This window comes from Homarus americanus, unplaced genomic scaffold (genome assembly GCF_018991925.1).
Source record: "Homarus americanus isolate GMGI-L3 unplaced genomic scaffold, GMGI_Hamer_2.0 scaffold36970, whole genome shotgun sequence".
In the NCBI taxonomy this organism is placed as follows: Eukaryota; Metazoa; Arthropoda; class Malacostraca; order Decapoda; family Nephropidae; genus Homarus; species Homarus americanus.
The window spans coordinates 381,645-409,206 of NW_024740094.1; the positions used below are offsets into that span (position 1 = coordinate 381,645).

The 27,562-nt window shown below is 38.1% G+C and overlaps 1 protein-coding gene across 9 annotated transcripts; it reads right to left on the reverse strand.

Moving 5' to 3' along the window:
* Nucleotides 1–273: 273 nt before the first annotated feature.
* Nucleotides 274–25,714, reverse strand: LOC121875103. 9 transcript variants are annotated; one of them, XM_042379452.1, is made up of 15 exons: nt 24,521–25,714; nt 23,546–23,604; nt 22,161–22,378; nt 19,147–19,446; nt 17,547–17,722; nt 16,397–16,505; nt 13,086–13,241; nt 12,350–12,462; nt 9,550–10,155; nt 8,357–8,589; nt 6,165–6,417; nt 4,749–4,912; nt 4,384–4,434; nt 2,875–3,053; nt 274–2,159 (listed from the first exon to the last, which is right to left on the reverse strand). In XM_042379452.1, exons 5-15 carry the CDS (start codon nt 17,549–17,551, stop codon nt 1,299–1,301), a joined length of 2,730 nt encoding a protein of 909 aa, XP_042235386.1. In that variant the 5' UTR covers nt 17,552–17,722; nt 19,147–19,446; nt 22,161–22,378; nt 23,546–23,604; nt 24,521–25,714; the 3' UTR covers nt 274–1,298. The 9 variants fall into 9 exon arrangements, with proteins under 9 accessions (XP_042235386.1, XP_042235382.1, XP_042235384.1 ...); XM_042379448.1 differs by lacking the exon at nt 23,546–23,604; XM_042379450.1 differs by having other exon boundaries at nt 22,161–23,604.
* Nucleotides 25,715–27,562: the final 1,848 nt, after the last annotated feature.

Below are 27,562 nucleotides of genomic sequence, written 5' to 3' on the forward strand. Positions count from 1 at the left end.
TATATATATATATATACTGTATATATAATCAATGACCTCACCAGCCAGGACTCGAACCCTTGACCTAATGCGTGTGACCAGGGAACGCTAACCAACCATGCCACAAGGACACTAAAAGCAATCTTAGACTATGTTATATTTCACACAAAGCCTGTTCATCGAGCTGATGGCGCCGTGAACCTCCCATAAATATCATATATATATCAAATGGAAAATATGGTCACAAATGCAGCAATGAACACAAATATAAGTGGTGCAAAATAAAAAGACCGGTATTATTTTAAAATAATTATTAAATAAAAACTTCTACCAACATTTACGGTGGTTGCTGATTCTCTTCCACCTGTGATGTGGGCAGGTTATTGGCGAGTTAAATTAGTGTTCCATTAGGCCTATCCATGAGATAGCAATGTTTCATATCATTTGAATTCACAAGCTTTAAAAAATAGGCATTTTACTGACTGAAGTCACCAAAACTTGTTAAAAATAAACTTAATCTCATCCATGCCTACATTAATGAAGGAACCACAAGCACAAGCAGGCCCCACAACACAGGTAACAACAGACTTTAGTTTTACAACTAATATATGTCTTACCTGTTCCTTTTTCTCTTTGTTGTCACCAATCCAGCTCTCTACACTCCTCCTACACTTCAGTGAATATCCACACACCACTGGCTAATTATCACTATCTGAGGAACTCACTATTCACGGATATTAAACACAAAATACACCAGAGGAGAGCAGAGTTGCTAGCACACAAGATGCTGGAAACATTAAACTAAGTGGCAGAGGCTCACACTGCATGCTTATTGGCTGGTGTCATCTTGATGTTACGCTGAATGGCCGCTGGTGTGAGGGACACTTCTACCCGGTAGTCACGTCTTATGAAACGTTTCAAATGTTTACACCTCATTGTTTCATATTGCTAGGAAATCATTTAAGTTCTAAGACCCAATTAAGCCTGTCATGAATTCTGACAAAAAAAATATCAGGGATGTCTTTCCTTAAGTGTGATTTAGTTCTTCAGCCTGAAGCCAAAGCCAAGGAACTTTACTCTTGGTTCTCAAGATCCATTTGGAGTTTGAGCTTTAACAGCAATTTAATCTTGATAAAAGCTCTTAACACTTACAATGACTAACTTGACGTCCTTGAAGTCCCAAATAGGGAAATTGATCACCTACGTATCCATCTCTTTTTATGAATTAAACACATTTTCAATAATAACTAAATACCTGTACTACTGTACTGGTATAAGTTTTTAAAAACTGAAATCTACTGAAAGTGATTCTATCTATATCACTGACAAGTAGGATGATAGCAAAGTTCTTCAAGAATATCCACATCATTTACAAGTTCCTCTTTCGATACCATACACAGCAAACTGCCAAGGGTGATTAGCCACTTAAAATTAGTTGGCAGTGTATTCCAAACATCAACCAAATTCCGTTTTGTGGAATTAGATCTCCAAACTCTGTACACTGGCATTGGAATGCGTACAATGTTTCCTGAGCTATGACATTCATTCCTGAGAATCTTTTCTACTTTCTCACTTTCAGAATCTGAGGAATCACTCGAGGCATCTACTGAAGCACAAGTCATATCAATTTTGGTTTGGTCATCATCTTTAGAAACTGAAGAAGCACTTGAGGTGTCTTCTGATGTAGAATTTATATTGGTATTGGAATGTGGGCTACTTTTAGAATCTGAGGAGTTACTAGAGCCATCTGTTGAGCTGCCAAATATATTCTTCTTAGGACCATCACCTTCAGAAGATGTAGAAGGACTAGAGCTATCAGTTGCACTACAAAATATATTATGGTTTGTATCTTCATTATCAAAATTTGGGGATAAAGAACTGTTAATAAAATCTTGCTCCCAATGAGTACTGGTCCTACAGTTGTCTTTATAGTCTGAGAAATGAGGTGACGAATCCAGACTGTCCACCTCATTACTTGAAGCTACCCCTATTTCATCTGATCTTGACTCTCTATTACCATTTCCATTGCAGTCTTTACCATGTTGTGACTTTGGGTAAACCACAGGAATCAAAATAATCTGTGAGCCACATTCTTTTAGATTTTGCTGAATGTGAGTGATTTCCTGAGTCCAGTATAGTTGATGAGAGTTAAAGGATACTTGCAGGAGGTCCTGGCCAATCTGTAATGAAAATAAAAAATACAATGATAATATCAACATATAATTTTATATAATCCTTTAATGACAAGATGAAGATTTATAAAAAATTAGAAAGTTCTAATAAGAAAAAAAAAATGAATATCTAATTACAAAGGGTGATTTTAATACAAAGGTAAGGAAGATGAAAGAAGCATCAGAAGTAATACCACATCAGTTTGGTAATAAAATTAATAAAGGAAAAAAAAATCAGTTTATTTCTGTAAGGGAAATACTAATGTCACTGAGGTCACCCACGAAACTTCAAATAGTATGTCTACTGTACATACAATTCAGAAATGCACCAGATTGTAATTTTCAAGGTGTGGTTGTGTGTATATGGATATCCAGGTGACCTTCCTCCCTCCCTCTCCTCTTCCTAACCCCTCCTCTTTCATTAAGTGCCTATTCATTTATTTTCTTTATTTATCTTTCTTCCTACCATCAATATATTTTCCCTCTTTCACCTTCCTCCTACCATGCTAGTGTGTCAACCAAAGGATTAATGACTTAGTAGTGTTATTAAATCTGCAACTTTATGACATTTTCACCCCATTATCCCTCCCCCTACCCCTTCTATTCCTCATTCCCTACCCACTCTTTTCTTCCTTTTTTCCCCTCAAAACGGGTTCCCTGTTTATTCACTTGATACCCTTTGAATAGTTTTTTACTTTAGCATAATCATCACTACTGTGCTCACCTTCAGTAAGTCTGGTGATCGCTCGGCTTCCTCTTCACTCATAGGTGTTGTGTACTGCTTTACAATGCCTATTAGTGGATCATATGTTGCTCTACCTATGAAGGCTTCATCAAACACCTCCTGTAAGGTCCAACTCTGAAGCTCCACTATACTTGAAAGAGAGGCATATTTTGCCAAACCTAGAAAACAAAGTTTCAAGAAAACACACATTATAGTAGAAAATATAACAACAAAAAATAAAGATAGCAATAAATTTGAATATGAACAAGAAATGCTGCTTGTTAATAGTATATGGTATAACCTGAGCATGTAATGAATTTTTCACAAAAATGACAACCAGCTTCTATGAATCATGAGAACCTCATCATGTCATCTTTGTGAGTAAACTAATGAGCACAAAACATCTCAATAGTCAGTAAAGCACAGTTCCAGGTAAATTTGTTTATAAGGAGACTGAGATCAGTGTAAGTACTGTAGATACAGGTACATATGAGAGGCACAGACAAAGACAATTTTTTAACTCAATTACTCATTCATACACATGGATGAAACAGTAATCTACCATTTATATGAAAGTGATTCATATGAAAATGACGTACAAATACAGTACAGTATAGTATATGATTTTTTTGCCAGTTTCTTCATGTCACTTTAATTTACCTGCCACAACCTAATGTGGTGACCCCATGGTGAGTGCCTCTGTTAACTGATATAATTACAGTATTGCAGGTTCAGTTAACTGGCAATTTAGGTTTTGTATAAGATACACAGTCTACTGTACTTCCCCTGAACCAGAGCAACATGCTGTACTCATCACACTTACTTGTAGACCCTCCATAATTCACTAAAGTTCCTCTCACCCCCCCACCTCACCAGGGAAAAACCCAACACCCATCCCCAAACAATTCCTTACATCCTTAATATACTTTTATGTGGGGTTAAACTGAAAATTGTCACCAATAAACAAATTCATCATGATTGCAAGTTTGGTTAATTTTCAAGTCTGCTCTCGGAAAGTTTTTATTTAACAGAATTCCAGTTAATGAAGGCAATACTGTATATGAACACAGAAGTCCTTGCTTTAAGAAAGAGATGCACCCCACAAAAGTTGTGCATAAAATGAAAATTATCACAGTGAAGTGATTTTCCCATAGACAGAGTATTTTTTTTAATGGACTACGTACTGTATGCATTTCTGGGGGCTGAGGTTTAGATATTGTAACTATAAAAACAAAAACTAACTATAGTTGATATAAAAGACATAACTCAATAAATAAATACAGAACATCACGAAATGTACAGTAATATAATGCATACTCACCACAGATACTACATTAAAACAGAACAAAAAAGTAAATATGGCCAGGGATAATTTTGACTACATTTCCCTCACAAAGGAAAGGACACTGATGCAAAAGCCAACTGTATTTGACAGAAGGGAGGGTTGGTCATGGGTGTAGCAGCCATGTTTACCTCCTCTCTAAACAATGCACAACAAAGACCACTGACCAACCAACCCAAAGACACTCCAGGATGCCTGTGTCAGCATCTCAGCATCATCTGATAACACGAAAATATAACCAAACTATTTCATAACATTTTGGGTTAAATAAAAGCACAGGATAAACATGACTCTAGTACTATACTGTACTTTACACTTATGCCAAATGTAAATTAAATCCCTACCATAATTAATATGGTGACATTGTATAAAGAAGAGCAGGGTCAAACCTTTATAATTTCCCTTTAGTGTCATTGGCAACAAATAAAAAATTTCCTGTATAACCAATATCTATTAGTCTGCCATACTATCATTTTCTCCACAAAATAATAATTCATATGCTGTACATCAGTCATATAGCCACATTATTTACCTGTCATATATATAGTCGGTGAACTTCTACACAAGGTGAGGATCTGAGAAAGCTTTGGAAGAAATGTAGAAGATTTCCTGTAAACTGACACCTCAGACATTGAAGACATGAAGCCAGAAAAAGGATTCACTTGTGTGCAAAACCACTGTAGTTTGTTGATGTATCTGTAAGACAAAAAGTTTTAATAAAGTAATCACTGCCAACAATAATCAGGGCTTTATTACATAACAATTTCATTGGAAACTATAAGTACTGTATACTATATTGGATAGAGAAGAAAAATATAAGACACTTGTCAAAAAAGCAGAAATGACAAATTGAAGAATTTCTAACATATTCCTACTTTTATGGTTACTGGGGCTTGTTCTTTTTAACTATATATATATATATATATATATATATATATATATATATATATATATATATATATATATATATATATATATATATATATATATATATATATATATATATATATATATATATATATATATATATATATATATATATATATATATATATATACACACACACACACATTACAGTAAGTCCTCATTTAACGTTGCCCCCAATAACGTTATTTTGTTGTAACATCGCTATTCTTTAGATACCCATGATTTGGATAATGACCCCCCGATTCAGTATAACATCGTCATGGACTTTGTACGGCACAACACCCTCTCTCATCTTGGCGCACTACGCTCTCACCCGCGGAGCGTCACGGCGTCCCCAAGCGTTGCCAGTCTTTGTTAAACGTGATTAAGTGTTTTTGCTCTTAATACTATACTCTAACCATTCGAAATGGCTTCCAAGCGCCCATCAGGTGCTACTGATGCTAATGTTGTGAAGAAGCAACCTAAGACTATTAGCCTTGCTACGAAAATGGAGGTTTTAAACCGGGAGGAGGAGCCACCCACCGGGTCTCAAAGACTCACCAGCCTCCTCCTCCACTCCACTACCCACCACATACTTGCTCCTCCACCTCTGTCCATCAGTGAGTACAATACAAAATGATTTAGTTTATTTATATATACGCATTATCTTATGGGGCAAAGGGAGGCAGGGAATGGAACTCCTGTATTTTATCTATTTCTTATGGGGAAATTGTTTCCATTAACGTCGCGGTTTTCAGGAAAGGAACAATGACGTTAAGCGAGGACTTACTGTACAGCTCTTACTACTGTCAATGTTTATCTGTTTGGCATAATCCTATAAACACTTGTCCCTCATCTGCCCTGGCTGGTTCACTCACAGAATGCACTTTTTGTTCTATTTAAGTACTCAAACACACCTTACACTGCATGGGTCCCTAGTTCTCATGCATTTACCCTCACTCACACCAACACATCTGGACACATGAAGCCCTAATCTTGTTTTAAACATCACCAAGCTAAATTAAAAGTTACTCTATCTTACATTTTCCAATCATCCCAGGAAAAAATTGGAGAGAAGGAATGTGATGATCCAAGTTGTGCATTAATCCTAGTGGCCACTGCTGAAAGGTGATGTTCCACCAAGTCATTGATGCCACAACATATCTTGAGGCTCACCACCAAGGCCGCCATAGCCAGTGACTCCACTGATGGCAGTTCAAGAGTTACCTTTCTTTTCTCATGTTTCTCTTTTCCTTTAAGTGCAACTAGTTCCTGTGCCATGGTAATAACTTGCTCTGAAATACAATCAGTATGATGAAACATTTTCATGCTGTAACCTGAAGTGGTGTTAGTACAGTACAGTACAGTACAGTACAGTACAGTACAGTACAGTACAGTACAGTACAGTACAGTACAGTACAGTACAATACAGTAATGTATCATGTTCCCACATGTACAAATTTGGGACTTCTATATGGAAGGAATTCTAAAAACAGCATAAATGATAATTCTTCTCCCCCCCCCCCCCAAATATTACCTCAACCATAGAGATATTTTTAGATATTTTAACAAACAAATTTTTGACATAAATTATTATACGGGTGCACCACCAAATTTCCAGGAACTGATGGTCCGGCACCTCATTCAGTCCGGACAAAATTATGAGAGGGCACTTAACTTCCCTCCCTCCCTCCCTCCCCTCCCAGCCAGGGTGAAGGTAGTTTTAGGCTTAAAGTTTTTATCTTATAAAATGTCGCTGACTAGATTTAGCAGACTGTAACTTGCATTGCTGGAATCCCAGTAAGATAGTGATTAATTTGAGTAGAAACATCACATAGTTTGCGCGAGAGATAAAAATTGTAGTCTAGTGCAGTACATTTGAGTACAAAGTGTGTACAGTAATGTTGCTCAAAATTATGGCTTTTTCACATCTAATTTACATTTAATATTTGCTTAATTTAAGTTTCTAGCAGTCCATGGTGCTTTAGAGACACAGGAGGTGTATAATTAGTGGGTCAGAGGTGTATTGTTGAATTATTATTACCTGACCTCAGTTGGTCCGGCAAAACGGATAATCCGGCAAGGCTGTGGAACCAAGGGTGCCGGAAAATCGGTGGTGGAGCCATAACCATCATACACTTGGATGAAAAAAATATATTATTTGATAGTGCTGTAGGAGCCAGAGCCAGGGTCCAGAGTCTCAGAATCATAAACTTTCTTCCTATTAAATTAGGGAAAAAGGAATGCTCCTACAGTCCTCACAGATAAGTTTGGGGCAATTAGACTGCCCATCATATCCCTGGATCATTATCATTGGCTGGAAGCACTACATTCATGCTCACATCTGAAGCTTTATAAACACAAGTCACTTTATGGCATCTCAGTGTAGTACATTCATTTATAATTCATCACTCTTCATTTTGTTGGTGATATTCCTTTTTGTCAAAACCCTTCAGTGTTTTTCCCATCAAACACACATTAAAATTGGTCAAATATGTTCCAGAATTCACACTAGTCTGTTAATACGTACTGTAAATAGCACCCAAGCTGTTGCGCCTATGAGATCCACTTTCACTTTGTCACATGTTGATGAACCACGCCCATATACCTGGTCTTTACAATCACTTAAATAAACACAACTGCCTGAGGACACTTGTGTTTGGAAAGTACATGGACAAGGACAGGCACTGACAGCAGTCATGACTCAAATCCACACTCCTCAAGAGCCCAGCCCTCTTATATCTCAGTCTCTATTAGTGCATTACCTGTATATAATGGAAATATTTTTTTTAAATAATTTTCATCTTGTTACTACACTGTACCTTATTTTATATAATTTTTCAACCTAATAAATGGTGTCTGTCTTATTGAAATTTTCATTATCCCTAAACTTATCCTTTTATTATGAGGACAATTTTCAAATCACAGTATAGTACAGTACTTGTATATTGTATTTTTTCTATTACTGAAGATATTATATTATTTATGATGAATCGTATACAATAAAAGTCTGATCATACAAGGATAATGAATCAATAATAAAAACAGGTCTAAAGATGGGCCATGTAGCATCACCCTGACCCCCCCCCCCACATCCCACCTGGTCACATATGCAGTACCATATTATTTCATGTCCTCCAATAGCTTGCAGTCAACAAGCTTGTCACACTGTCAGTCCCAAGGATATGATAATTTGAGGTATTTAAAAAAAAAAAGGGATATTCTAAGACTTACCAGGAAGCCTAAGCAGTCTAACCAAATGCACAATCACACCCTCTACTGGAGGTAGTGGAATTCCTTGCAATGATAGAAAAATGCTCATCTGAAGTGCAAGTTTTCTTACAGTGCTGGAACTTGGGACTTGAAGTGTCTTTTGCATCAGGTAAATGTTAACTACATAGCCTCTCACTGCTGAGTTCACCAGGTATGAGGCTGACAAGTAGGGAAGGTGGCCTTCTTGACACCATCTGTAACAAAAATATTTTCAACACCATTTATCAAAACATACTACTGAAGGTAACCAATTACTGCAGCATTATTATGGATGTAGCAATATGAGATGATGCAAAAGTGACCGAGATGAGTCTGTTATTCTTTGTGGACAACAGAGCTCTGACAGGCAATACTCACTGATATATAATCACAACCTATCTAGGCTATCTCACAGGACCCCAGGAGAATTCTTCATTTGATTAATAAATGAAAATTAAACATGTCCCTGTTAACTCCCCAGCAGAAATTTAACTTGCAGTTCTGCTAAAATCCAGTAGGTATTGTCCATTTTCAAAATATCAACTGTCATATGGCTATCCCACATCAGAGGCAACATACCTGAGAGAGTCTTGTCCTCATTACATATAACCAAAAAATACATGGCTTTTGATACTGTGCCTGCGAGATCTGATTAAAAGCACCAGTTCTATTGTGGTGGGGGAAGAGACTAGAAGCTTGGTGAATGTGTACTGTACTTGGGATGAGCTGACCATTATAATAACTACGACATTATAAAGCATCACAAAATGTCTCAATTTATCCAGTGAGGATTGTTTTTACCTATGGGAAATTCAAGGCTGTACTATTTTTATATTCCAAAAACATTTTGGTATTTTTGTGAAACTGTATATCTTATGTCACACCACCAATAGTGTTAGCTGCACAATTTTACCATTAAAATAAATCATCAGTAGTGGCATTCATAATATGGTTACTTTGTGTATATACATAAAAAGTAATTGTATGTGTGCGTGTGAGCATGCATGAGAATAAACATGTGGGTGCAAGCAGATAACCCCTAATTTACCAGTATATTAATTATTATTTTGGAAACTATTTCATATTATTGGAAATACAAACATAAAATTTTTCATGACGAAGAGAAAAGGCAAAGAAAGCATCAACTCTTCACATACACAATATTACAGTCTAACCTTAATAAGTCCATCAGCAGGAAGTGTTCCTGTCCCAGCAATACAGCGAGGTACACTAAACTCAGGAGCACCCTCATCATGTAGGGAAAGTTCTGGAAACTTAATGAATCTGTGAATTTGCAAGTCTTGTGACATAATCTTGAGACTCTGTTCTTCAACGGCAGAGGAAACCGCCTCCTCCTCTTAGTTTTCCCTCTGATCCTCCTTTTGATCAGTTGTTTCATTAGTTTATTTTCATTATCTATCTCTTTTGGTATACCTTCTTCATCTGTTTCACTTTTCTTATCATCTATTTTGCTGTCCTCATTATTTCTCTCCCATGCCTCTTTTTCATCCTTAACGTCTTCTTCCAATAACTGAAAATGTTCATCATTAACTTCTTCAGGTCTTTGATGCTGACCTTCAGTAGATCTTTCCCAGTGGGCTCCACCTTCTTCACTATTGATTATCACCTTTTCATCTTTCATTAACATCTTGTGATATCTACTTAGCCATGCTGACCAAAGTGGCTCCTCATAGGTTGTATCCAGCGAGTCCCCGCTGGAAATTATTTTTCTCTTGATAACCCTGGTCTTAAGCATCTTCTGGGCATGTTTCCTCGAATCCCTGAAAGCAATATTGTCAGGATGTCAATGAAGATGATGATCATTACATAACAAAATATCATAAATTTAGGGGTAAATTTCTGACAGGAAATAATCATAGACTTACTAGGGCTGTTCCAGATAATTGGCTTCTGTATCATGGGCAGGCTAATGGCTATGAATAAGCATTTACAACACTGTAATATAACACATCTTATCTGCCCATTGCCAGCTAGTCTTTTCTTAAAGGATATGAACACCTGCACAAGCAAGTTTTTTCATGTACACCCTGTATCTATAATGTTTAAAGAAGTTATTTGCTCACAGCTTGGAGTATGGATGTGTTTTGGACCAGGCTCACTGAACTTGAAATGTATCATCTACCATATTCTTTGCCTAATAAGACACCATTTTTCCTAAGATTTCTCCAAAACCCACCCTGCATCTTACATGGTGAAGATTAACCATACAGGGATGTGAATACCAACTAAAACCAATATACACTAATATTTAGGGACAGTAGCCCAGTTTAACATGCCACCAAACAAAATACATCGATAGAAGAAAACTTATTTCTTCCCTCAAGAATAAAGCAAACAGGGTAGAGGAATAGCACTTTTCCTATTCAGTTTCTTCAAGAGATAAAGTAATAGATGATGTCAGTGCTGGTGCCTTCACCATCACCTTAGCAAACATGAGCACCAAGATGTGTTTTTGTAGTCAGATCACATCACAGACATTAATAATAGCATTACTCCATTTCATGTTTTTATAAAATATAAAAGCAGCAACTTTACCAATTTCTACAGATGATGATAAATAATGCTCTTACATGAATAATAATAATACTGTACCCCGAAAAAAAGGATCATTACTAATAGTGGTAGGATTTGCAATTTTCATAATTAAACAACTAGTGTATATAGTGATATCCCTGTTAGCCAGAACAAATGGTGCATCGCTCTTCTAAGAATGAGATATTTACAGGTAATGAGACGACTCTCAAACCCCCAAAAATTCCACTGCCCAAGAATTTTTCCGGGCACTGGGAAAATTTTCTGAAAGTTTAAACTACGCATCTTACACAGACAGATACTATCGCAAATCCCCAGAATGTCTCTGGGTGCTGAGAAAGTTTTCCAAGAGACCGCGGGAACGAGCAAAAGTATTTATGGCTAGCAAAAAAATTAATAAACTTTTATTGAGACCATCTGCTCTAATTGGGCTAGAGAGATGAATTTTTTATCATAAGATCCTGAATAAGTTCTTTACAAGGCTCTCCCTCACTCTCTTGTGCCAGCTCCCACACATATAATATAAATGTTTAATTTCTTTATGTTTTTGACCTTATGATATGCAGTAGGCCCTCCAAATTCTCAGGGGTTAGGTTCTCACCAAATCCGCGAATAACATTTGCTGACCGGGGGGGTGGTGTTACATTTTTACTTGTGTACAAAGAAATGTATATTCCCTTTATGTGTTTGTCCTTAGGACAATTATTTCTTTTACTTGTTGGTATATATGTGTCACACACAAAATGCATACAAATAAATAATACCCCCTGTAATGGGAAAATACTCACAAAGATTCAGATACATATAAATTTGATTCTGATTATGTGCGAGAGGATTTTTCCAATTATTATTTATTTGGATGTGTTTTGTGTGTGTGTGTGTGTGTGTGTCTACACACAAACACACATATACCGGTGTGTCTACACACACACACATTTACAATTCTGCACAGGAAAAGGAAATTATGATCTCTAGAACGAATGGCTCCTTGTCCTGGCCGCAAAAATGCCGGCAACTTTAAAACTTCTCACAGACATTTGGGGGCCCCCTGTATATATATCTTTTGGGGCACATTCTGTATGAATGCAGCACACAGCTTGGGGGGCTAAGATACCAACACTGCACCCCCCTCCCCTCCCACAAAACAAATAAGGTGCAGCATTTCAAGAGAGTCTGCAAGCATGTGACAGTGGAGAGGTCCAGCATGGGTGTAATGTATGTACAGTATTTTGTGGATATGTAGTATCATTAAAAGTACTGTGCCTATCTTCAGATGTAAGTACATTGAATACAGTCCTTTAAAAAAAAATGGGCACTGACTGCATAAATATAAGTGACATCCTTTGATGTGTGCAAATGTAAGTGAAGTTTTCACATAAAAATGCAAACTACATTCAGTACTATACTGTTTACTATACAAACCTGATATATCCTGTGATTCTTTTCTTGCCATATGGTGTGTACTCTTCATCAGACCCACTAGAACATGAAATGTGGTCACCTGAGTCATCTGATGATATAAGCGTATACTTCTTCTGTAAAGAGATTGTTGACAATTGTGAAAAACTAGGACTCATCATGAAATCTCAATAGTATTTTAGACATAGTGGATGTTAACTAGGGGAGTGGAACATTCTCAAGCTCCTTCCAATCATTCAGCCTAGGGTGATATTTTAACTCAAATGGATACAGTACAGTATATTAAAGTTATATTACTAATCCTCAACTTCCTTCTGGTAAAAGTCATCAGTGGTCTGGCTAACATACAGAGGACCATCAATAAACAGCAAGAGTACCCAAAATATTATATAGTATCGTACAGTGTGATGAACAAAAAAATATCATGAAGTAACCAAGAATTCAATGACATATAAACAGTGCTATACTAACTGTACAATACTTCTACACATATTTTCCCCATATAAAGGTAAGCAATTTAAAGACACCAAGACAGGGACAGATATATGAACAAAGAACATCCAAGAAGGTAAATTGATAAGAGAACATTTAACCTTGAAGTGCAGCTATCATTTCTCTCCCAATATTTTTATGGGATGGATTTGGAGGCAACAAATTTCAAGCAAAGGGGAAATGGTAAAGGGTATAAAACAACACGAAAAAGTTGAAGGTACATTAATTCTTAAGAAGTTTTCCTTACATATCTCCTGCCTCCAACTCTTGAGGATTTGCGACTGTTTACAACTGCAGTGTCAAAGTCTGGTTTTTTATGGTTGAGGTTCTGGGTACTTGAAATCACTGATGACATTGACAGTGAGCCAGATACCTTTGAATGAGACAATTTTGTCAGCTTCCCCTGTTAAAAGACAATAAGAATCATTAACATGCAGAAACTGGAACAATACAGTAAACTGTATGTAGTATTAACAAACCTGACAAAATTATGGCTTACATAATAGCAGGGAACGATTATGCCTTGCAGCTAAAATTGATTGTGTGTGATATGTTGTTAACCTCTTGTGTATGGTCGCGTCCGACCGGAATAAAATTGTGTGGTGTTCGATAAATCAAATATTAAAAGTGGCATCCCAGTAGTGAGAGGGTTTAAAGGGTGAAGGATGAGTGTGGAAGGAAGACATACAAGAACTGCAGTGGAGTAGATAACAGACTGCAGGATGTTGCTGACTTTATAGGGTTAACTAATCTTTAAAAACAGTTCTAAGAATCTCCCTTTCAGGGCAACAGGTGCAGCAGGTGACGATGACTGGCCATAAATCCTTCATCAGCATTAAGGAACCATCTTACACACACACACACACACTTCCTTCAGCCTTCATAGGGTAAGGATGTGTGTACCGGGTAGTCGGCGCTGCCCACTAACACAGCCACTGTCTCTTGACCAGAGAGACAGCTGCCAGCCTGGTCTGTTGGGCCTTCTCCTTTCCCATCCCCTCCTTCCAATCTGGATTTATGAACATCCTCACACCAACAGTACAGTGCAAAGATTGATGATCAACCCACAAGTGATATACAAAAGTAACAATTTCAACTCGAAAGAAACAAACAAATGTTAGTGACAATTGTGCTTAGCGGTCAGTGTTGACGTGACACACCCAGCCAGCGGTACAGTCGCCACCACCAACACTAGATGAGAACCCAAGAAACACTTCAAACTACACCAAGAGAGTAGTGAGGACTCCCTACTCCACGCAAGTGAGGAACTATGAATTCCTAACTACGTCACATGAGGAACAAGAACCATCTCCAACACCCTGTGTGAGCTGGAGGACCTACCCGGACCACGTGGTGCATCGGCTTGGCGCCGACATCAGGTCATAAGAATGTTTACAGACCAGCTCTCACAGTGCCAAATCTACAGTTTATCTATATGTTGACTCTATGTTTCTTATGTTTTCATATTGAAAGCTTTTGTCAATCAAGTGACCCACTCCACGATTTCACCATATGTAACTTATCATATCTGTTCATTGTATATTTTCAGCCTTCGGGCTGCCATGATATCTTAATAAAGCGTTAATTATTATTATTACATGCACACTTTTACAATTTTCATCCAGAAGATCACAGATTTTCGTATTTCTTTAGATTAGTCATTTTCAGCCTGGAAGTATTCATCCTTGAAAAACCTGAGTGTTCACATTTCTTTAATTTTTCAAGTACTATCCTGGAAGAGTTTAATTTTGAACAAGATGTTGATCATACAACCAATTCTCATGATTTTTTAATTCCTGACCCGCTACTCTATTGGAAGATGAGAAGATATTTATTATTATTTCATCACTATCGGCTTACCAGCGGTTCATGCAGTTTGTCCGGTCTATAAAACTTTGTTATAACCTTGACTGTCCAGTGCTGGTATAAGAGGAAACTGGAGTACCCAGACAAAACCTATGATGTTTGGTTAAGTCACAGTGAATGAAACCCTCCTTACAGAAATCCCAGGCTGTGGATTGAACAGAGGTGGGAGGTATGCATGTTACCACTGTACCACCAACACCTATAATAGATAAGAACAGTGTATCATAGCTATCTGTCATAGTCAGACTTTTATGCGGGGTGGATCACAGGACAGAGCTCTCAATGGTAGGGAGTAAAATAGTAAAGGAGAACCAAACAAGATTAAGTCGGAAATACTCTTTTCTTGGGAAAGGAGGAAACAATATCTCAAGTTAGAGAGATAAAATAATCTCTTAGAATATTCACATATATCCATCTCCCAGGATAGTGGAAAATACAAATCTAAAGAGTTTGTGGGAACAATGGATCTCTTGGGAGAGAGGGAAAATAGAGTAGTGTTGCACTTATTTCTTGAGTCAAGGAAAACACCTAACTCTCAGGATAGAGCAAAAAACTAAATCTCTCTTAAGTAAGGCCATTTTTACTGATCTCTGAGGAGGAAGGATATCTTAACTTATCTCTATGAAGGTAGACTGAGTAATCAACTTTTATTACCATATAAAATTTGAGGATTCAATGTTCCTAATACAGTGGCCCCTCGATTAACGAATGGTTCAATTAACAAAATTTTGGTTAACAAATTAGCTCCCATAAGGATTTTAAGTTCCATTAACGAACAAAACTTCGATTAACATCGGCCTTACAAGAAACACACTTTGTTGTGAGCATCAGCTGATCGACTAGTCCGCCAATACAGTAATTGGTTCTATGTTTACAGTCGTTTCCAGTGGGGTAAATATCAAGAAAGTTGTGCTCTTGAGTATTTCTGCATTTTTTATATTAAAATTTTTGGTCATTCTGAAATTTAGTTAACATATTGATAATATATACAGTACAGGGAACAGTTTTTGTGTGCCCTTCAGCTGATCGAATCGCCCAACAACGCTTCTCAGTTTAACTTTGTTTACAGTGGAGTGAACATCAAGTTTGTTGGTCTCTTGAATATTTTTGCATTTTTACAATAAAATTATTGGTCATTCTGAAATTAAGTTAAAATATTGATAATATACAGTGCAGAAATTATTATGAAACATGAAGAAGGCATTAGTACCAATGCAATCTGTAAAGAATATGGCATGTCATCATCAACTGCCTCTACAATCAGCTGTTTGATATGTAAACAAAGCTGCCGGGAATATGACATACACACCTCAAAGTAAGTTAAAATACAGTATTCTATTGTTTTTTTTATTTATTATTGTACAGTATACTGTACAGTACAGTAGTGTATTTAGATTAGATTTAATGTTTTGTTAATTCTATTACCATTATACAGTACTTTGTATGTATACTTTTTCTGTGAGTTGGAACCAATTACCCAATATCCCACTGAAAAAATAGATTCAGGTAACAAAATTTTCGGTTAACAACCAACTCTGTGGAACCAATTGTGTTCGTTAATTGAGGGACCACTGTACTGTATTCTGACAATAATGGTGACCAAGAATTGATCAATGGTTGCCTTAACTCATGCTTGAGGGAAAAAAATGTAACAGGCAAGTCAGCAATAAATACACTATGGCAATACTGTACCTTCTTTACACTATCATTGTCGAAAGAAGATAACAACCCCTTTTTGTCACTGCAGTTAGATGTAGCAGATGTTAATGGAGGAACCTTCTCTTTCTCTTGTGAAGAAAAACTAGAAAAGAATGGTGTAGAACATATATTTAATATAAAATAAATAAAGGTACACATAGTTTCCTTCTACATACAGTATTGTATACATATACAGTAGAGGTACTATATAATGAAATACCGCATATGAAAATTGCACACAAATATCTTGAGCAGATATGACTCAGGGTTTAATCAATACAACAAAGTGCAGTTATACAGTATACACAACTATAGTTCATTTTGTATTGATATCCAAAATAAGCACCGCCTAACAATATGTCTTGCCATTTTATGATTGGATGATGTGACCGTATGCCCAGTGAAAGCAATTTTACTCAATCTAGAGCACTTTGTTATCTATGTACAGGTATTAGTTTTCTAATTGTGAGTTTTTCAAAAATGATATCATTAATGTATCATTATCATGCCAGATAATGTAGCTAACAAACAAATGAATAAAAATGAACTTTTATTTCAGAGGAGGAAGACGGTAATCAATTAAATAAAAATCAGGACTGAAGCCGAAGTGAGGGATTTGCGTGAAAAGGGCATGCAGTGGTGCTTACATTTGGGATCTTCTGGGCCGAGATTCACTAATGGCTTATGAAGATTGTAAGAGCTTAATGATGATGACATAATGACAAGATGACAGATATTTCGAGTATATTGAAATTACAATTATATAAATTGGGTTGGTACACTGTATTACTTAAAGTTCGTCATCAATAATAAAGCATAGGTTTCTACCAATTTCACTTGATTTATCCAAATTAGCAGTTAAGATTTGTTTTAAAAATAATAAAAGAAAAACACTGATTGATATCCTTTACATTCAGCAGAAACGTCGTCTTGGGAGAGAGGAACTGCCAAATGCTACTACAAGAGAAATTTTCAAGATCTTTAAATTATTATGACAAAACATTCACTAATAAGTTTTTTGTTCATAATATATATTGTAAAATCATATTAAAAAAATAATTTTTCCCTTTCGTATGATACACTGGCAGTGCTTATTTTGGGTATCAATAAAAAATTAACTATAGAATATGAAGAATAAACATACTGCATACTAAATCAACACAAATGATGAATAAAAGGCGATTCACACTACCCATCACGCCTCTGTTACGTTGTGGATCATCAACGTCCCATAAAAGTTTCTTCCGTGTAATTAAATGGTGCTGTTGACAATATCCACAACATCACGTAACAGTACGTCTCGGTCCCGTCTCGATTTCTCTGGAAGAATAGTTTGAGGTGACGGAATGCTCCCGAGTCGAACTGTTTCCTGTACACTACTGATAGTGTGAACAGCGTCCCGCACGTGGTCAATCACACTCCAGTCGCAGTTGAGAGCAGAAGGAAGGCTGTGACTCTCAACACACTCAGTATATTCAGAGTACAGTACAGTATTATTGGCAGCATGGATGAAAAGTTAACTGAACTGGTTCATTGGTATGAAAAACTATATGACATGTAAAATAACCTACTTAAGGTGAAAATATGGAAAACAATAGGAGATGAACTGAACAAACCAGGTGAGATATCTAGCTTTTATTAATTCCATTCAACATTGTTTAGTTCAGGTAATTACACCTTTCACTCATGGTTTTTATTCATTGTACATACTAGACATATCCCACAGTTACAAGGTGGCTCACAAAAGGGGAAAAGTAGGTTAGTCACTGCCAAGATACAGATCCAGAATGGTTGTTAAAGAAGTTTTTTAATTTCTCTCTCACAATGAATGCACTCTGATGGGCATTTCCTCCTTGTCAGGCCATAGCAATGAAATTGTTTGCCATGCTTGTAGGCTTAATGCTTGCACTGTCTATGACATTTTGGTCCATTATGTAATTGTACAAAATGCAAGTTGCAAAAAAATACTGTTTGCATTGTTTGCAGGGTCTGGTGGTATATTTGAAATTTTTGACTCAACATACAGGTGTTCTCTACAAGTCACCTTGCAAGTGATAAGTCTGTAATTGAAAACACTCTTCTCAGCATCTCCATTAAAATTTGTGATCCTGGATAAGGTCTCATTAGATGAGTATTTAGTGGATGATTACTTTTGACCACAATTACACATTGAAAACATATTTATGTTTGCAAGAGTAATTATAAACAGAATATTTTATGTGGCAGCCATGGCATGATAAAAGTTTGTTCGTTGGAATAATAAGGAATAATCTTAAGAACGAACTGAATAAGGTGTAGAAACTGAATATAAAACGAACAAATACAAAATTTCTGAAATTAGTTGAATGATGTCAAAATATTACGAACTCAGTTAATTCGGATTTTTAAGTAATTCGAGTGATCCAGAGCTATTTTTGGGGGCAAATTAATGAGGGTATAGTGTAAGCTGTGGGTGCATCCACATGGGCGTACATTTTGTCACCAACATGTTATTGCCAAGAATATATGAGGCACGAGGTTCTGACTAGTAGGGTGTGGCCCATGCGCTAGACCGGCGTTTCTTTTTGTTGGCCATACAGTGACGACGAAATGTACACTCATGGGGACGTAGCCTAAGACATCATTAAAAGGTGGTGGAAGGGTGGAGAAGAAAAAGGCTTGAGGGGAGGACTGGACAGAGAGTTGTCTTAGTTATTCAGCAGGTCTAGTATTTATAGCTAGCTACAAATTATTTAATAACAAACCTGGCAAACTGTGTCACATCTACTTCATCATTACATGCTTGAGCCTTCAGCAGTTGTATCTCTTCTTCACTCTTGCGAGAGTGACAATGTTTATATGAAGACATTACTTTCCAGTTCTTGACTGTCAGGCGTCCAAGGCATTCTTTCGTATTTTCGCACAGCCAGTATTCATATCCATTTGTTTTAAGTAAACAGTAGGTATACCCATCGTAAAGAAGTCTAAGTTTTCCTCTTCGAGTTCTTGTAAAAACTGCCTCATGCAAATTTTTCTCCCCTGGATCCTGCTGTGGTGATAGTGGCCTGTAAAATACAAAATATTTATCCAGTCCCTTATAGGATATACTGTAGGAGTTATCCACCCCCATAAAATAATTATGGCAAGTCTTACCTATCTTTAAATAAAAAATACCCCAAAAACCTTATACAGTAAACCCTCAAAGATCCGGACCCGGGAAATCCGGATTTCGGAAGATCCGGACAAAAAATTTGGGGGTTCTGAGCTAAGAAGCCTCCTAGAAGTTTCCCTAAGAAACATTCCCAAACCAGACAAAATAACATTTTAGGCCCGTGGGTGCTGCTTGATCCATCAGTTGCTTGGTCCCAGGTGCCCGAGGAGGTGGGAAACATAAACAGAGTTGACAATTGTTGTTTGTGGGAATATTATTTCATTCACTCTAGTAATGATACAATGTTTCTTATTATGTTATCATAGGTAAATGCATGGTTTACATACGATAATTTGTTTATCACTACATTAGTATTCTGCATATTTGGTGTTTCTTATATCATTTATTATTCGCCGGAAAATCCGGACAATCGGCTTTACCGTATAGGTGGTCCCCACCTTTTAGTCTGGATCTTCAAGGGTTCACTGTACAACCAATAAGCTTTCATGTACAGTAGTCCCTCGCCAAATGCATATTATCCACCTGTGAATTTTGGGTATCCACGGTTTTTACTCTGTATACCATTTCACAAACCGCAGCATTGAATTTTGAGTATCCACTGTTTAACGCAGGTCATTTTCCCTCCGTGTTGCAATGTATTCATCCGAACAGCGTCCAGCCTCCCACCACTGATTGCGCCATGCTCTCTCAGTGTTGTGATCTCATACCGTGCAGACGTACTTTACTGCTCTGTACACTGGATATTTATTCCCTATTTTCTACCAAAATAACATTGATTTTGCCTTTAACTATGGCCCCTAAGTGTGCATTGAGTGGTAGTGATAAAGGTGAGAAGAAAGTGAAGAGGACCTGAAATGTAATGATTCTAGAAAAGAAAGTTGAAGAGCTTGATAGACTGGCACGTGCAGAGAGCGTAGCGCCAGTAGGACGTTCATTAGGGATAAACAAATCCCCGATTTGCACGGTTAAGAAAAGTGAGGCTACGATAAGGGGAAGTGTTGCTGGTGGCACACGGAAAAGTGCACTGAACATATGGATAGAAGACCAGGTACAGAAAAATGTGCCGTTAGGGTATGAGGTGATATGTGTGAAGGCCAGGTGGATTTACAGCGACCTTGTTGAAAGTGTGAGTGAGGGAATAGTTGCGGATGTAAAATTTCAAGCCAGTAAAGGCTGGTTTAAAAAGTTTAACCCCTAAAGGTCTGACATCATCCCAGGATGACCAGTGTAATAGGGATCTGATGTAGTCAATTTTGCATTTCATTTTTTTTTTCCACTTGAGTAGCATGACTATTATTGTGGTAATAGCTCATCCCTGCTCACCCACACTTCTCCTTGACCGCACCTTAAGCAAATAATCAGTATAACAGTTGTCACCATGCAGGAAGATCACGCGTCTACCTCTCTGGATTACCCACTTGGAACTCCAGCTCTCGTGCCTTGCTACTCCAAGCCACAGAATGGTGAGAATGTTCTGTATATAGTGTACAGCTCCTCCCCGACTTATGACTTAATGATTTAATTTTTTAGCCTACTATTCAGTTTCTGAAGGGAGACTTCCCAAGATTCATCAGACATTTAAGGGTTAAGAAAAGATACAGCCTCCACAATGTGAACCTCACTGGGGTCTCAGCATCAGCTAATCACCAGGCTGCTGCACTGTATCCTGAAGAATTTGTGAAATTGATTCAGGAGAAGGATTACCTGCCCAAGCAGGTACAGTATTCAACACAGACGAGACTGGCCATTTTTGGATAAGATTGCCATAAAGAACATTCATTTCCAGAGGTGAGAGGTCTGCTCCGGGATTTGAGGCAGAGGACAGGCTGACCCTTCTCCTCTAGGTGTCCTGATGAGCAAGAATAAGAATCACCTCCCTGTCTTTTGGTGGTCTAACCATAAGGTCTAGTTTACTGCTAACATCTTCATGGACTGGTTCAACAACTATTTCGTGTATGAGGTACATGGGGTTCAAGGTGTTGCTCATCAGTAACAATGCACCCGGTCTCCCTAAAGCACTCTAGATTGCCCATCCCAATATAGAAGTGGTATTTCTCACTCCAAACACCACTTCACTTGTTCAGCCTATGGCCCATGGTGTAATAGTCACCTATAAAAGTTACTACACTCGCAGCACCTTCAGCCGTATCTTTGATGCCTTGGAGGAGGACGACACCTTAATTGTTTCGGACTGCTGGAAATTTTTTTAACATTACTGACTGCATAAACATAATAAAACAATAAGTGGATAAAGTGAAGCAGTCAACACTGAATGTGTGCTGCGGGAAAATCTGGCCAGAAGGGGGTGCAAAACTTCCAAGGTTACCCTTCAGTCGATGCTGAAGTGTAGCGCATCGTGAGGATTCCACAATCTTTGTGGGGGAGTTGACGGGTTTGAGATCCAAGCATCAGGCGCATTTAAAAAAAAAATTCCAGGAATGGGGGATTTCTCTAGGTTTGAGAGTCATCTCGTTACTTGGAAGTGCTCTTCAACAATCGTTCCGGCTAATGGAGATATTACTTGTACTCCTATGTAAAATTACATATCAAATGTTTTGACATTCAGCACATAAAATTATTGTCAGTACAAATATATAGAATATGTACCTTGTATCTGGTTTCTTTTCAGATTCACACTTTTTGTCATCAGTGACACAAGTGTTTTCTGATAAAAAGGTCACTCCCAACTTGTGGAGATACATCACCCATAACTGGAACACAATGGTTGGAAGGTGATCTGAAGCTCCAAGACTACGAAGTACCTTCATCCATTCATGGAGGACAACGTTATAAGCATCAAACATGATCTGTTCTTCTTTCTTTACCTGGAAATACAAATTTTGTTAAAACAAAGAGACATTAAGATTTAGACTGTATAAAATACAGCACAGTATTAATTAATTATGAGGAGCCAAACTACTTTATTATTCAAGCATAGCAAAGGCATCATATTTTTTTAACACCATAAAATTAGTACCATAATGCAAGTAAAATTAACTTATTTTGTAGGTTACCATAATTATGCAAGTAAAGCTACAATGCTTGTAGGAATTAGAAGCCATTTGCAAGTACGTGTGCATACAGTACTGAAGTAAATATGAAAGACTGACCCTTTAAATCTCATGTTATACCTTAGGCAATGTATCCATTAAGTTCACGAGTGCATAACCCAGCCTAACCTTTTTATACTGAAGGTTGGCTTTTATTGTACAGTACAGTACAGTACAATCTACATTATGTCTATTTGCACATCACAATAATTTGTAAATTAAAACATACTGTATTCTTTTGTGATTTTTGGAGACCAAAGTCTTGATGGTGTCTTCAATTGATAAGCTACACAATTTATTGAGGTGTAATTTTACATTTTTGGTGGACGTGAAAGTATGCTTGTACCGAGCGGGTTGAGAACAACAGAGCAGACAACAACAGCAGATTTTTTGCATGAATATTTACGGTAAATAATTAATTTCTTCACGTACAAATCATTTTAGTGACACATGATCAGTTTTTCACCGCGTTTTACCCCCTCAATTTCCCTCACCGGTTAATATTAGTCTTTCACCCATTCCTCTTCCAGTGTTTCTGACTACCCTAAATATGCTACTTTTTTTAAATTCAAATTTATATTTAAGAGTAACATTTCTAGTGCAAATATTTTTTTTTTTTTAATATAGTTACCCTCAAACATTGACCTATTTTCAGCTGTGCAAAAGTGATTTAGCAGTTAGGTTAGATAAGGTTAGAAAGTAGGTAGTGGATATTTTGCTGTGACCAGCTAAGTTTCTACTAATGCAATTTTACTGTGAGTGCACTTTAATTGACTAAGACCCCCCCAGCCAGGAAGTTGGATAAGGTTAGGCAAGTTTCTTTGGTTGGTTAGGTCAGGTTCTATTAGGTTCTACTACAGTATATGTCACCTTTTATAATAAGTTCCATGCACAACAGAAATATGGTTCGGTGTGTTTACAGCTACACAACGATTGACTTACAGTGAAATAAATGCCAAATGACACCAGTCACGGTCAAGTATAGTTCTCGTGTTGTTTACCTGGAATGAACAATTAGTCAATCAGAGCGCACTCACGGTAAAATGGCGTTAAAAGGAACTTACCAGTCAAGGGAAAATATCCACTACCTAGAAAATATTATAGGTAAGTTTACCTTTGGTCCAGGTTAGTGATGATTCAGTCATGGTTAGTTGCAATTCAGTCAGAAATGGTACGTTAGTTTAGGTTTTGTGACCTTCTTTTGATAAGATGTATTTTTTCTGGCATACTTTCGTTTATTTTAGTCATAACCTTCATTTCTTGTAAAAATGGCCGTTTTTGGCCCTTTGTTGATTTTCGAGAAAAATAAATAAAAAAAGGCTATTTGCACAAGAAATGAAGGTCACATTTACTAAAATACACCAATATATACCCCAAAAAACATTTTTCATATCAAAAGAGAGGAATGGGCGAAAAATGAATAATTACCCCCTCATCCTTCATGTATAATGATTAAATCTTAACATAGCAAAGCAACAATCCACATTAGCTCCGGACCTCCTTGCCCACTACAGGTGATTTATTATGTTTCTAGATATACAGGAAAAAAAAGGTTAATATATAAAGTCATCTCGCTTTCTAAACTACTTACTGTATAATCACCAAAACAACAATAAAGTGAAAAATAAAAAGGAATTCCATTAACGATTTCTGGTGGCAGTGGTGTCCTCATAATTTACCAGTTCTGAACACTATCATATTCGTTTTTATTACTCGCTATCACCAAAAACACGTGGAAAAAATGTACTTAATCGAACAACGCATTCTGGTGTTAGTCATCTGTTGCATTTAATACTGTACAGTAGTCTACAGTTGAGCAGCACCTAAGAGTTTACCATAACCTAGTGTGCAAGCGGCAGTTTACAAATAAAAGGCGCCTGTTAAACCTTAATATTTGTTTTATCTAACGTTACTTACACTCATGGTGGCGAGAGAAGTGAAAATCCTGATGTGTAATAAAGAAATAATGGTTAACTCGTGTTCTGCAGACGAAGGTGCCGCCACACTGTTGTACCTTGATCTTCTTCACCACTGATCGGTCACGTCTCTGTTACTCACTTTTGATGTTTTCTTAACTTATATTTATCTACCACCTAAGTCCCTTATTTATGTTATTTCATGTACTGTATAACATGGTATTGCCTCTTCTTTTATTTAAGGAACATCATTGTTCGTGAATAGATAAATCTATAAGCAGACAACCATGTATATGTATGCAATGGCTACGTGACCGATCGCCCAAGCCGATCAGTGGTGAGAGAATAAAGAATAAAAATGTATATGGCTTATGACAGGAGTATACGCTAAAGACAAGCTCGTTCTCTAGACACCAACACATTTTCTATGATGACCTTAAATATTTATGGTAATATTAAATCGAGACATGGCGTTTATTTTTAAAAATATAATTTTTTTAACATTTCCACAAACTACAAGTGTCCACTATAATATAACAACGAAAATCCGGCGGTTTTTATAATTGTTTTCAATCAATTTCGCTTGCCGGTTAGTCCAATATATTTACCTCCGAATTGGTTGAAAATTTTTATACACACGAATATGATATTGGACACATATGAAAATGACAATGCATGAAACCTGACCTAACATACCCAACCTATGGGTTTGTTAGGTCAGGTTCTATAAGGTTCAATGCTTTATCGTAATAATGCATGTGTTAAACAACTTACCTTAATATTGAGGTTGATACACATCAGCAATAGCGAGGAGGAATACGTGGAAGAGTTCACCATCATTTAGAAAACGTCTCTTAAAAAAGGGATTCGAAATAACAAAAATGGCGCCGGGGGAAGAAATGTGAAGCTGGATAGAATAAACAAAAATCCTAAAAAAAATACTTAAAATTATATAAGTTGTCGTTGCTTATAATATACCTAAAACCATCAAAACAAGAAGTATAGCAAACTTCAAGAAAATCAACAAGTAACTTTTGGTGTTCACCCTCTTTTACACCTTCACTTTATTTTTTAAATAAGGAATCGATTTTCTTCTATGGCATTTCCTGGGCAAATGCATATCTTTTATCAGGTTATGTTATGTTAGGTTTGTTTTGGTTTGGTTAGTAGGTACAGTCACCCAAAAAAGTCCTGTTGCGAACCACGAGATTCAGACTCGTGAACCCAAAGCATTAGACACTGATACATTATTGTCCATAAATGCTTCGGATTCAAGAGTCTGAATCTCGGGGCTCATGGTTCGCGACAGGACTTTTTTGGGTGACTTTGTGGGGTACGGGATATTTGTTCACACTCAGGATGGGACGGAGAAAGGAAACTCACAATGTGCTCTCTGTATACATGTTGTATTGGATGTACAATGCAGCTTGGTGCTGGGAAGGCAGCATGGTTACAAGCATTGAGTAAGGAGAGCTGGTTGGTGAGGGTGCTCAGAGGAGGACCAGCTTGTGGGTCGCCATGCTCGCCGGCGGGAGCGAGGGCCGCCAGGCAGGAGCGGAGGAGATGGTGTTACTTGAAGACTGGCTGTAGGTAGAAAGAGAGGTAGGTCACCACGAGGTCAGGTCTTATATAGCGGAGGTAGGCGTGGCTTAATAGTTGACCTCCGTCATGTAAGGCGGCGCTGGTTGACCTAGACCACGAAGCATACACTGGGGAATTCGCGGAGTCGGCTACTTAGCGACAAACAGCGTTTGTAGGGGAAGAATTCACTACAATACTCCCCCCTTCCCTCCAGGCGGTGTAGGAGACTTGTTCTCTGCAGGGTTGCATCCCACATGTGAGGCAGAACGGGCGGTGCAGGAGACTTGTTGTCGGCTGGGTTGTATGCCACATGTGAGACATAACGGCGAGGGAGTGGATGAGCCGGCCGCTAGGGGAGACAAATTTGTCTAGAAACACGAGATCTGTGAGAGGAGAGAGGGAGAAGGAGGGTTGTGGAGGCAATGAATGTTGTGCTTCCCTTGCGGCAGGTACAGAGTCCTCAGATGCGCCTGCTGGGGTGTGTAGGTCTGGGTCAGGAGCAGGGGCTGCGTCAGGAAGAGGGTCTATGACAGCAGCAGGGTGCATGACAGCAGCAGGGTGCAGGACAGTAGCAGGGAGTACCTGAGGGAAAAAAAATGTGCGTGGGGCCGCACTCAGGCGCATGGGCCGCGTCGGGAGCAGAGGCTGCCAGGCAGGAGCGGAGGAGGGTCTGCGTCAGGAGGGTCCGCGTCAGGAGGAGGGTCCAGGACAGTGACAGGGGGTACTGCTGGGCCAGGGGCGGCGTCTGAGGCAGGACGGGTGTGCTGGGGTCGGTAGGACGTGATGCTTGGGGCAGGAAGAGCTGGTGTCTGCTTAGAGAAGCAGTGCTGCTCTAGGGTGCCTAACCTGCGGTGTAGAGACAGTAGCTGTAGAGCCGATGAGAGCTGCCTCTGTGTGGATAAGCCAGTCTTCCATGTTGCTTGAAGACCGGGAGAGTGATCGGTTTCTCCTCCATCCTGTGTGAGTGCGAATCTCCGGGGGTCACCAATTGTGGGGTTATGTGATATTTGTTTACACTCAGGATGGGACGGAGAAAGGAAACTCACAATGTGCTCTCTGTATTCATGTTGTATTGGATGTACAATGCAGCTTGGTGATGGGAAGGCAGCATGGTTACAAGCGTTGAGTAAGGAGAGCTGGTTGGTGAGGGTGCTCAGAGGAGGACCAGCTTGTGGGTCGCCATGCTCGCCGGCGGGAGCAAGGGCCGCCAGGCAGGAGCGGAGGAGGTGGTGTTACTTGAAGACTGGCTGTAGGTAGAAAGAGAGGTAGGTCACCACGAGGTCAGGTCTTATATAGCTGAGGTAGGCTTGGCTTAATAGTTGACCTCCGTCATGTAAGGCGGTGCTGGTTGACCTAGACCACGAGGCATACACTGGGGAATTCGCGGAGTCGGCTACTTAGCGACAAACAGCGTTTGTAGAGGAGGAATCCACTACAACTTTACATGGTAATAGGTTAGTCT